The 11,265-nt window shown below is 59.6% G+C and overlaps 1 protein-coding gene across 1 annotated transcript; it reads left to right on the plus strand.

Moving 5' to 3' along the window:
* Window positions 1-235: 235 nt before the first annotated feature.
* Window positions 236-10,817, plus strand: SLC4A11 (solute carrier family 4 member 11; the record flags this gene model as incomplete). Its single annotated transcript, XM_082857072.1, has 20 exons — window positions 236-278; window positions 1,812-1,856; window positions 4,166-4,318; window positions 4,452-4,501; window positions 4,781-5,012; window positions 5,095-5,176; window positions 5,411-5,534; window positions 7,181-7,396; window positions 7,473-7,566; window positions 7,666-7,791; window positions 7,871-7,984; window positions 8,075-8,207; window positions 8,474-8,547; window positions 8,982-9,246; window positions 9,322-9,428; window positions 9,531-9,699; window positions 9,790-9,963; window positions 10,176-10,371; window positions 10,456-10,625; window positions 10,754-10,817. 20 exons carry the CDS (start codon window positions 236-238, stop codon window positions 10,815-10,817), a joined length of 2,631 nt encoding a protein of 876 aa, XP_082713198.1.
* Between the last annotated feature and the right edge of the window lie 448 nt (window positions 10,818-11,265).

Here is an 11,265-nt window from a genome sequence, read left to right on the forward strand (position 1 = left end):
GCTGAACAGGAGCGCGGGTGAGGGCGCGGGGCAGGCGGACGGGACCCCGTCCGGGCCGCGCTGGGGAGGACCGTTGGCGCGGCATTAGGACCCAGGCGCGGCACAGGCTTGTGTCACCGGCTCCAGCCGCCGGCCCGCCCTGGACGCCGAGGTTGCGGTCGTTCCCGCGGCACCTGGTGAGGAGCCAGGGCGTGCGCACTGGTGTGCAGCCGTCCCGCGGCTGATCACTGGGGCCATGGCCGCGGCCACCAGGCGCGTGTTCCATCTCCAGCCATGCGGTGGGTGCCTGCGGCTGGAAGGGCGTCCGGTCTCCGTCGCAGAGGCGTGCTAAGCTGGGACGCGGAGCCGTCGAGGCGCTGGGGGCAATGCGGACGCCGCCGGCCTGCACCGGCCCCCGGCGTGGTGGGCGAGAGGGTCGTGGGGGCTTCCCAACAGGGACGGGGGTGCCCGGGGTGAGTTCAGCCACGAGGGAATGGGAGCCCGGGTGGGTACGCGGGTGGCTGGGGGAAGCCCAGGACGACTTCGTGGGCACTGCGCACTTGACTTAACACCGTTTTGAAACTCTTGACAGTTTTTCAGCCTACGAGGTAGCTGGTGGAGGGGTGGGGGGCTTGCAAATGGCGGGGCGGAGTTTCGGGGTCCCTAGCACCTGGAGCGCCAGGGTCTTCGCAGCCGGGCGTGCAGCCACCTCGGAAAGCCTCACTTTACGTTCTACCCGACACCTTTCCCGCCCCTGGCGCAGCGCGGCAGCCTGCCCACTCTTAGGGATCCTTGGGCCTCTGACTGTCCCCTGCGCGGCCGCAGCAGTCTCTCCGTCGCCGCTCTGACGCCCGGGGTTTATACGGCCATCTATTTACGTGCACTTGAACCGCCCCGCATGGGAGTAGCATCCCCACCCTTCCATACCATCGTCGTCCTCGTCCTTTGTCCATCCCTGCAGCCTCTGGTGCTAGCTTTACTGACCCCGCCCCTCCCTTCTATGCCGCCCAGGCTCCCGCCCCGGGAGTCCGTCCGCATCCTGCCCCCCGACCCCCAGGGTCTCCGAGTCTGGAGCCGCTTTCCTCTCGTGCACGCGGCCCTTCCTGTCGCTTCCTTCCTCACACAGCGAGGCACAAACAGTCCGGACCATCCATCCGGGGCCCGGCGCTGAAAGCGCGGACAGCTCTCTTCCTCCCCCACCACCCGCCCCCCACCCCGCGGCATCTCCCAAGAGGACCAACGGCTCCGCCTCCCAGGAGAAAGTGGGTGGTGCTGAGGGCAGGAGACCGTTGCCGGGTCGCCCCAGTGTGACCCCTGGCGCGTGCGGTTGGGGGCAACTGCACGTGTGATGGGTGTTGATGGCACCAGGGACCGACGTGAGAGTGAGAGCCGAAATGTGCTGGAAGAGCCCCAGCCCAGTTACTGGGCTTGGCAGCGAAGGCTTGAGAGAGGGAGGCCGGCTTCCACAGGGAAGGTGGCCAGACGGGTCTCCTCCCTCCAGACTCCTGCAACAAGCGAATCCTTCCTTCCTTCACCGGCTACTGTTAATTACTCCTGGAGAAAACATGCTGAAAACATCTCCCTGTCTGCCTCGGTCCTTTCCCACCTGGGCAGCCCCTAGCAGATGGGCTGAAGAATAACAGGCCTGGCTTCCTCTGGCTCCTCAAGGAGCCCCTGTCTTGTACTGTCCCCTGCTCCTTTTTCTCCCAGGGTCTCTGGAAAGGGTAAGAAAGACTCAGCAGGGTTTGTGTGTGGTGGGCAGCAGATGTGCCCTGAAGACTGTCCAGGGCTGGTGCATGGAGCTGGTGACAATTCTTTGGCTTGCCTTGCAGAAAACTCTTCTATCATGTCGCAGAATGGATACTTTGAGGATGCAGGTGAGTACATTTCAGGTATGGGTGTGTGTATATAGAGAGCTCCTTGGTCAAAAGTCTCTAGGGGACCTAGTCCATCCACCTGGGTACTTATGGTCCTCTGCTGGTGCTGGGATGCCTTTGGATTCTACCCTCCAGAAGGTTGTGATGTGGTCAGAGGGGCAGCTGACACTGCCCTGGACTCTGGCAGATCTCTGGTGGTCCTGTGGTCCTGGGAGGGCAGGCTGCTCCCATCCTGCACTATGTGGACCATCTGATAGCCCATGGTTTTGCTGTTACAATGCTCTGGTTGTCTGACCAGCTTATAGGCTAAGTGTTGTATGTGCCCACATTCCTCAGACCCCGCCCAGCCCTGTGAGGGAGGGGCTGCCATTGTCCCTCTAAAGAATTGTAACCTCTCTGCACCTCAGCTTTCCCTGCTTGCACCAGCCTAGCTCTCTCCCTCCCCTTATCTCTGGGCTGGCTCTGGGCTGCCTCTCCTGAGACCAGATTCGGGAGCTGGCCTCAGAGGGGTGTTTAGTGGGACAGTGCTTGGACACAGTGGTGATGTGCTCCTACCCAGGGTCCCCAGGGCATGGTGACTGCATGTGCCAGGCTGCTGGTGGGCAGGTTAGGTATGTGATTGGGCTGTAGGGTGGAGATAGGGCACACATGGCATCCCAGGAGCCTTGCAGGGAGCTGGTAGTGTCTGCTGGGTAGGTCCTAGATAGAGCCCAGGATAGGGGAGAAGAGGGACAGTGTGAGAGGCATGCCGGGGAATAGTGGGTGCTGGTGGGGGTGACAGAAGGGAGGTTGGGACAGTTTGGGGCTGGGGAACCAAGCATTCTAAGCAAAGCAGGTCTAGAATTGGGGAGGAAGGTGTTTTTCATGGACGTGAGCTCCATGACAAATGGGGGAATGACATCTTTTGACTTAATAGTTCTTCTCTGGGCTCTGGGTGCAGTGCAGACCTGGAGTTAGGGGTCACCAGTCCATGATGGCCTTGACAGTGGAGGCCTAGTGCCTCCTACCCAGAAAGGGCCCAGGCTGAGCACAGGACATTGGGGGAACAGGGCCTGGGATGTGCAGAGGAAACCAGTGGGAGGGAGTGGAAGTGAGTCAGGGTGAGTCACTGCCTGGCAGGTGGAGGCATGCTGCTGACCCGTCCCTGTTCCTGCACAGGTGTTTTTCAGGCATTGGTGGGGTCTCAGCTACAAGGGCTCCTGGGTGAATCACAAGTGGTGGACCACAGGGGACCTACAGGACAGTGAGGAAGAGGTGTCAGCTGGGCCAAGAGTAAGGCAGGGAGGGCCCTAGGTGGACTTGCCAGAGAAGAAAGGGTCTGTCAAGCCTTGAAGAAGGCCCTCCAGGGAGGGAAGCCCTCAGCTTGGAGGACAGGAGCTGGCATGCCTGGGGTGCTGGCCGCCTGGCCTAAGGAGTGAGAGATTGAGGTGGGTGGTGTGGGACTGGGCCTGAGGGGCCAGGGGTAGCAGGTCTGGCTCAGGCTGTCATCCCAGAGGCTGTGGGGAGCCCCAGCAGGACTCAGGGCAGATTGGAACTTTTTCATGTCATCAGGAAGGCTTCCTATAGGAGGGGGCCTGTGTTGGGGGTCAGTTGCAGTAACTGAGAGGCAGACCAAAAGAAAGGGGCAGCATGTTCTGTGCTCTGGAGTCCCAAGGTACCATAACATGCCCCTCGCCCACCATGGGTGGAGGCCTGAGATGAGGCCTCCTCTGGGGTCCTGTCACCTCCGTCTCTGGCTCTGTTTGTCTGGCTCTCTTGCTTCCTGGGCCTTGTCTGATGTTGGACTAAGGTCTCTCAGCCCTGATGCTTTGCCCCACATGCCCTCCCTGTGCCAATGAGGTCCGGATACTGCAGGGCTCTGGCTTTCCTTGAGTCGTTTCTGGGGAGCCAGACAGGTCCAGGTCCCACAGCCTGGAGGTTCTGAGAAGGCAGGGGCCAGTCAGTCTTAACTACATCATTGTACCATGTGCCTGGCTCAGTGTCTGTGGAATGAACATGTTCTTTCTCTAGCTAAAGGATATGTGTGGCACAGAACAGTGCAGGGTTCCCGCTGCTGGAGAATGTTGGAGAAAACCATTGGGTGGGGGGTGCCAGCTGGCTGCCATACTCAGGGAGCTGGGCCAGGACCAGATATTGGGCCTAGCTGAGGCTTCCTTCCTAGCCTGCTAGAGGCCTCCCTTACCACTCACCGAGATTGCACCAAGTGGGACAGCCCAGGGGCCCCCGCTCCTTTGGCTTGGAGCCCCTTTGTCCTGTGTGTAGCCAGGCCCTCTTGGGGGGGTCTCTCTTGGTGGTGGTTGGGGCTCCAGGCTACCTCAAGTGTGACGCGGATGATGCCTCTGAAACCCGTGAGGAGAGCCTGGGGGATGAGGCCTTCGACACGGTCAACTCCTCCATTGTGTCTGGCGAGAGCATCCGCTTCTTTGTCAACGTCAACCTCGAGGTGCAGCCCACCCAGTCCGGTATGGGGGTTGTAGCAGGGACGGGTCGGGGGAGGTACGCAGGGGACTGGGGACTGGGCAGATACGGCCCCGCTCCACCAAGAGAGACCTGAAGGGCTGGGGCCGCCCCCTGAGCCCTCTCGCTTTCCTCCAGCAGAGAGTGAATCGCCTGGAGGCTACGGTCTCCTACACACCTCCCGCAAGGTAAGTGGCCCATTGACCGGATGGGAGACATTTGGTCCTGGGCCACTAGCTGGGGGTGGAGGTGGTTGCTTCCCTGAGAGAGCTCACACTGATGCTGGATCTCATACTAGCCCAGGGCCCGGCTGCTGGGGCCAACCTCGCTGGTCTTCTCTCTGGGAAGCGGGTGTTGGGTCCTGGTGGGCAGGGTCAGCCGGGGACCACCACAGAGGAAGGACCCAGACAGCGACAGGTCCTTCTTATTTATGGACCTGTGTGGTTCGATGTGTGGGGTCCCCACAGTACCTGAAGTTAAAGAACTTTGAGGAAGAGATCCGGGCGCACCGGGACCTAGACGGCTTCTTGGCACGGGCCAGCATCATCCTGAACGAGACAGCCACCTCCCTGGATGACGTGCTACGGGCCATGCTGTGCCGCTTAGCCCAAGACTCCCACAACACTGAGCCCGACTGCAACTTGGACCTGCTCATGGCCATGCTTTTCACTGATGCCGGGGCCCCCATGGAGGGTAAAGGTAAGGGCTGTCCCTCTGCCTGGGCGGGAGGTCAGGGAGGTGGGGCCATCTGACCCTCCTGTTCCTTCCACTCTGTCAGCAGTTCACCTACTGTCAGATACAATCCAAGGGGTCACTGCTACAGTAACGGGGGTGCAATACCAGCAGTCGTGGCTCTGCATCATGTGAGTTGCCAGGCTGCCACAACTGGCCTCCCCACGTCACCTTGGAGTCAGGCATCCAGTCCCTGTGGAGGCTGGCTCGCTGTTTGCGGGGAGAGTGAGGAATCCATCCCATTTGGTCTTTTTTTTCCTCCCTAACAGAGGTCACTGGGGTCATAGTTGGGGGCTCGGGGAGGGGGGAGCCCCAGCTCCCAAGGGTGGCAACTGTGTGCTGTGTGCCCTCTCTGTCCCTGCCAGCTGTACCTCCAAGGCTCTGCTGAAGCGGCACGTGTGCATCAGCCGCCTGGTTCGCCCGCAGAACTGGGGGGAGAATTCCTGTGAGGTGCGGTTTGTCATCCTAGTGCTGGCCCCACCCAAGATGGTGAGGAGGGGTTTCGGGTGGCTGCTGTGTTTCCCAGGAAGGAGGGTTCCAGGTTACCCTGCTCTCTTCTTGGGGGCATCTCTCCCAGTGCTGGAGGCACCACAGTCCTGGCCTCTGAAGGCCACATTCTCACCCTCTCTGTTCATCTCTGCCCTACTGGGGTTTATCTGAAGCATACTTGGTAGGTCTTCATCAAGGCCTAATTTCCCCAGAAGTTGCCCAAAAGGTTCTATTTCTTTCCTGACTGAAAAGAGATACTTTTTTTTTTTTTTTTTTTTTGCGGTACGCAGGCCTCTCACTGTTGTGGCCTCTCCCATTGCGGAGCACAGGCTCCGGACGTGCAGGCTCAGCGGCCATGGCTCACGGGCCCAGCCGCTCCGTGGCATGTGGGATCTTCCCGGACCAGGGCACGAACCCATGTCCCCTGCATCAGCAGGCAGACTCTCAACCACTGCGCCACCAGGGAAGCCCAAGAGATACTTTTTAAGATTATTACTATTCAAACATAGGGGCCTTTCTTTGGCCTGCCCAACCCTAACTCTATAGTTGGCTATGATTTGTTGACCAAAGATCCCCACTCCTTCCTGGGGCATTTACCCCCCGGCCAGGGGCATCTCGCGTTTGTGGGGGCTGAGACTTATACGTATATTTGGGGAATCTTCTTTTATGGAAAAGGATTTTAAAGTCATTAATAGAAAATGGCTAGGGCCCCTCCCCAGGCCTGGGAAGGGCCTTAATGCTTAAGATTCCACTGGCTTCTTGATGATTCTGCCCCTGCCTCTGGTGTAGACTCAGAGCTTCGGATGGCCCCTCCCCAGGCTTTCTCTAAGCAAAGGGGGTGCTAACGGGATCGTCCCTCCCAGGGCTTTCATGGACATGCTGTGAATCTCTCCAGATGTTACTTTGCTGGGGAGAGAGGAAGGGCATTTAGGGCAGCGGGCAGCTCATGGGTCAGAGGGAGTGACAGCTGACAAGGTGGCCAGAACAGCTGGAAGGAATAGAATCCCTAGGATTGAGTGGCTAGACTGGTGCCTTGAGACACGCCAGCCATCCTGACACCTGGCTCCTCCTCGGGGGAACAAGCCTGTTCTAAAGCTACCAGAAAGCACAGTGTGCACAGTGCAGCCCCGGGACTGTAGCTTTGGGCAGCACGGGGTGGGGGGGGGGGTGCATGCTGCTCCCAGGGGACCTAGGATGGGGAGGTGAGACAGGCTGCTGTGGTGGAGGTTGACCATTGAGTTCATGCACGGGGCTGAGCTTGGCCAGGCAAGAGGCAGAAGGCTGGATGGGCCTGGAACACCTCTGAAAATCATAAACCAGCCGACCGTGCAAATGCCACCAGTGAAAAGTAGCTGGGTGAACATTTTTCTCCATCATCATGATTTCATTATCCACAATTACACAGATTTAATACCTGAGTTTATTAAAAAAAAAAATACTAGGTTGATGGTAGTTCTAGTGATCTGCTGACCTGGTGGAAATCGTGGCAGGGTCCACTATGCTTGAACTTTGGGGGACTACACCCAGGTCATGGGGAGAGCACCTGCCACGTGCTTGGGAATGTCTGTCCATGAATGGCCAGGCTGGGGTTGGGCACCCTTCGCTCTACAGTGGCTACAGATGTGATTCTCTTGCCCCATCCCCAGAAAAGCACCAAGACAGCGACGGAGGTGGGACGCACGTTTGCCACGATGTTCTTAGACATCACCTTCCGCCAAAAGCTCCTGAAGACCCGCACGGAGGAGGAATTCAAGGAGGCCCTGGTACATCAGAGACAGCTGCTCACCATAATGAGCCACTGTCCGAGCATCAGCACGAAGGACTACAGCATGAGCTCCATCTGCACCCACAGACCCCCGCAGGTGCAGGGCAGAGGTGGCCTGGGCGGGCAGCACAGGGCAGGGACACAGGGCTGATGGGTGCGTGTCCTCTTCCCAGCCCCTACGGCACAAGGACTTTCTCCCCATCGGGAGGGGCATCCGGGAGGACATCGCCCGCAGATTCCCTGTGTACCCGCTGGACTTCACTGATGGTAAGTGGCCCATGGCCCTCCTGGAGCTCGGCCTGTAGCTCAGGCCCCAGGCCTGTCCTGTGTCCCCAACACACCCTCCGCCCTGTCTCCCATTCCTAGGCATTATCGGGAAAAACAAAGCTGTGGGCAAATACATCACCACCACCCTGTTCCTCTACTTTGCCTGCCTCCTGCCCACGATCGCTTTTGGGTCCCTCAACGATGAGAACACGAACGGGGCCATTGGTGAGGGGTTGGAGCCTGGTGGGGCATGCCGGGTGGAGCCCAGGGCCACAGTTCCCCCCTGACCGCCCCGCTTCCTCAGATGTACAGAAGACCATAGCTGGGCAGAGCATTGGAGGCCTCTTGTATGCACTCTTCTCCGGGCAGCCGCTGGTGGTGCTGCTGACGACTGCACCCCTGGCCCTCTACATCCACGGTGCAGTGGGGGCGGCAGCGGGGAGATGCTTCCTGAGGTCCCTGGTCCCAGCCTGGCCCTGACTGCTCACTCCTGTTCCACCGCCTTTAGTGATCCGTGGCATCTGTGATGACTACAATCTGGACTTCAGTACCTTCTATGCATGGACAGGCCTGTGGAACAGTTTCTTCCTCGCGCTTTATGCCCTCTTCAACCTCAGCCTGGTCATGAGTCTCTTCAAGAGGTGACAGGGCCTTCCCTAAGCTTCTGGGACTCACAAGCAGGAGGGGGACCAAGGCCAGGGGCCTGGGTCAGCTTCCATGCCAGCCTCTGAGGCCCTGTTAACCCTAGAGCAGATGGGGTGCCCCCACCATATCACTGCTCCAAGGGGAAAGCCTAGGACCCTGGTCCTCTTCATGGCAGGAGGTAGGGGGCCATGCTGAGGCTCGGGGAAGCCTCCCCGCTACTAACAACTCACCCCGTCTTATGAGGCATATCCCCTGCTGGCAGGTCAACGGAGGAGATCATTGCTTTGTTCATTTCCATCACATTCGTGCTGGATGCTGTCAAGGGCATGGTCAAAAGTGAGTGTATTGCCGGCGGCCACCTGCTGTAGGGGAAGCTGAGTTGAGATGGGGGGCTATGGACTGTGCTCAGAGCAACCAAGAAGCATGTAAGCGCTAAGGTTGCTTCCATGGCCCAGGGTGCTCTGGGAGCCATGACTGGCAAAGAGCAGCAGGCCCACGTGCTAGAGGGTGACAGAGCTGCCCTAGGCAGGATCAGAGGCCCTGGGCCAAGCAGGATTTGCTGTCAGAAATGGACAAGGGCAGGGTGTGGGGTGGTGGGTAGACAGGCAGGTCAAGGGGTCCTGGCTGACAGAAGGCCAGCTCTCTCCCCTCCTCCCCCCAGAATCCCTTCCTCCCCTCGGGGCTCCTTCACCCCCACATCCAGGAGGAAGCTGCTGGGCCCCAGGCTCCCAGAGCCCAGATGGCTGAGTCCTGTTGGCCTGTGTCCACAGTCTTCCAGAAGTACTACTGTGGCCACAACCACGGGAACTACTACGAAGATAGGTCTTCCCCGGTGAGCCTGCTGGGCCTCAGCCCCAGCCTCAACAGCAGCCTCCACGCTGCCCTCAACACCAGCCTCCTGGCCGGCCCACCAGAGCTGACTTCAGTGGGCAGCCAGGGCCCCGAGGCCCTGGCCCGGGACACAGCTGTGCTCAGCCTCCTCATCATGTTGGGGACACTCTGGCTGGGCTACACCCTCTACCAGTTCAAGAAGAGGTGAGGGGTGCCCATTCAGGGTGAGGGAAAGGGAGCACAAGCTGCAGGCCACGCTGACACCCACCTGCCTCCTAGCCCCTACCTGCACCCCTACATGCGTGAGATCCTGTCAGACTGTGCCTTGCCCATCTCAGTGCTTACCTTCTCCCTCATCTCTTCCTACGGCTTCCAGGAGATTAAGAGTGAGTTGGGACTAGGCGTGGGGTGTGGTGGGGTGTGGTGGGGTGTGGTGGGTTGCTCTGTGGGGGAGGAAGGCTTGAGCAGGGGCCTGTACCTGGCTGCAGTGAGCAAGTTCCGCTACAACCCAAGCAAGAGCCTGTTCGAGATGGCCGAGATGCACTCACTATCCCTGGTGGCCGTCAGCGGCGCCATGGGCCTCGGCTTCCTCCTCTCCATGCTCTTCTTCATCGAGCAGAACCTGGTGGCTGCCTTGGCTAATGCCCCGGAGAACAGGTTCGCAGGGCTGGGGAGGGAGGGGTAAGCGTGTGTCCAGCCCTCCAGGGGCCATGGGGCTTTGTCCACATGTGACCCTGCCTGCTGCAGGCTGGTAAAGGGCACTGCCTACCACTGGGACCTCCTGCTCATCGCCATCATCAACACCGGGCTGTCTCTGTTTGGGCTGCCCTGGATCCACGCTGCCTACCCCCACTCCCCGTTGCACGTGCGGGCACTAGCTTTGGTGGAGGAGCGTGTGGAGAATGGGCACATTTACGAGACGTGAGTGTGAAAGTGGCCCCTTGAGACGTGAGGCCAGAGTCACGTGGACCCTGAGGTGGGGGGTAGCCCTGGGCCACATATGACCTAAGGAAGGATATGGTTCAGGGGATAAGGGCCCAGAAGTAACAGAGCCCAGGAAGCACATGTGACCTGGGATGGACACGGCCCTGCGGACCAGGCCAGAGGTGACCCAGTGCACTGGAACCTCGCAGGATTGTGAGTGTGAAGGAGACGCGGTTGACCTCCCTGGGCGCCAGCATCCTGGTGGGCTTCTCCCTCCTGCTGCTGCCCTTCCCGCTACAGTGGATCCCCAAGCCTGTGCTCTACGGCCTCTTTCTCTACATCGCGCTCACCTCCATCGACGGCAGCCAGCTGTTTGCACGCATGGTCCTGCTGCTCAAGGACCAAGTGAGTGTCTGGCCCTGAGAGTGAAGGGTGGGGGTGGGGGATATGGCTGCAGACTTGCCCACACCTGGTCCCTGCCACCCACAGACCTCGTACCCACCCACCCACTACATCCGGAGGGTGCCCCAGAGGAAGATCCACTACTTCACAGGCCTGCAGGTCCTGCAGCTGCTGCTGCTCTGTGCCTTTGGCATGAGCACCCTGCCCTACATGAAGATGATCTTTCCCCTCATCATGATCGCCATGATCCCCATCCGGTACGGGAGGGTGGCCAGCAGGCAGGAGGGACTCGGCTGGGCGGGAGACGGTGGGCTGGAGTGGCTACCCTCAGCCTGTTCCTCCCTGACCCAATGCTTATCCTCCTGCCTGTTCCCCCTCCCCTCAGCTACAACCTGCTGCCCCAAATCATTGAAGCCAAGTACCTGGACGCCATGGACGCTGAGCACTGAGGTCCTGACTACCAGGCCCTGGCCACACCCCATTCGCCCATCCCTCTGGGTCTTCCCAGGCTGGCTCTGTGGCTGTGTGTGGGTATCTTGGGGTGCTGCTCTGTACTGCACCCCCTCACAGCTGTCCCAACTGGCCTAGGGTGTCTGGGCATTGAGGGGGCTCCAAGGTGTGTGTCTGCTCCTCTTCCCATTAGCCTTTTGCTTTGGGTCCGGAACTCTGCTCAGGGCAGCTTCTGCCCAGGGTGGGACTAAGCAGGACGGATTTTCTTTTGATAAAAGAGCCTGAAAGAGAAACTATTTCCTTGATTGTGTAAGGAACTTGCTGTATGCACATTAGAGAATAAAGCTCCTGTTTCTATGCTTCTACATACCGCCTCCATCCATGCTGCCCTGCCCCAGCCTCTGAAGGCCACCTGAGGGCCCTGAGGAGGGAGAAGCCATCCCAGGG

The sequence above is a fragment of the Leucopleurus acutus genome (assembly GCF_964270905.1).
Source record: "Leucopleurus acutus genome assembly, chromosome: 16".
Classification (NCBI taxonomy): domain Eukaryota; kingdom Metazoa; phylum Chordata; class Mammalia; order Artiodactyla; family Delphinidae; genus Leucopleurus; species Leucopleurus acutus.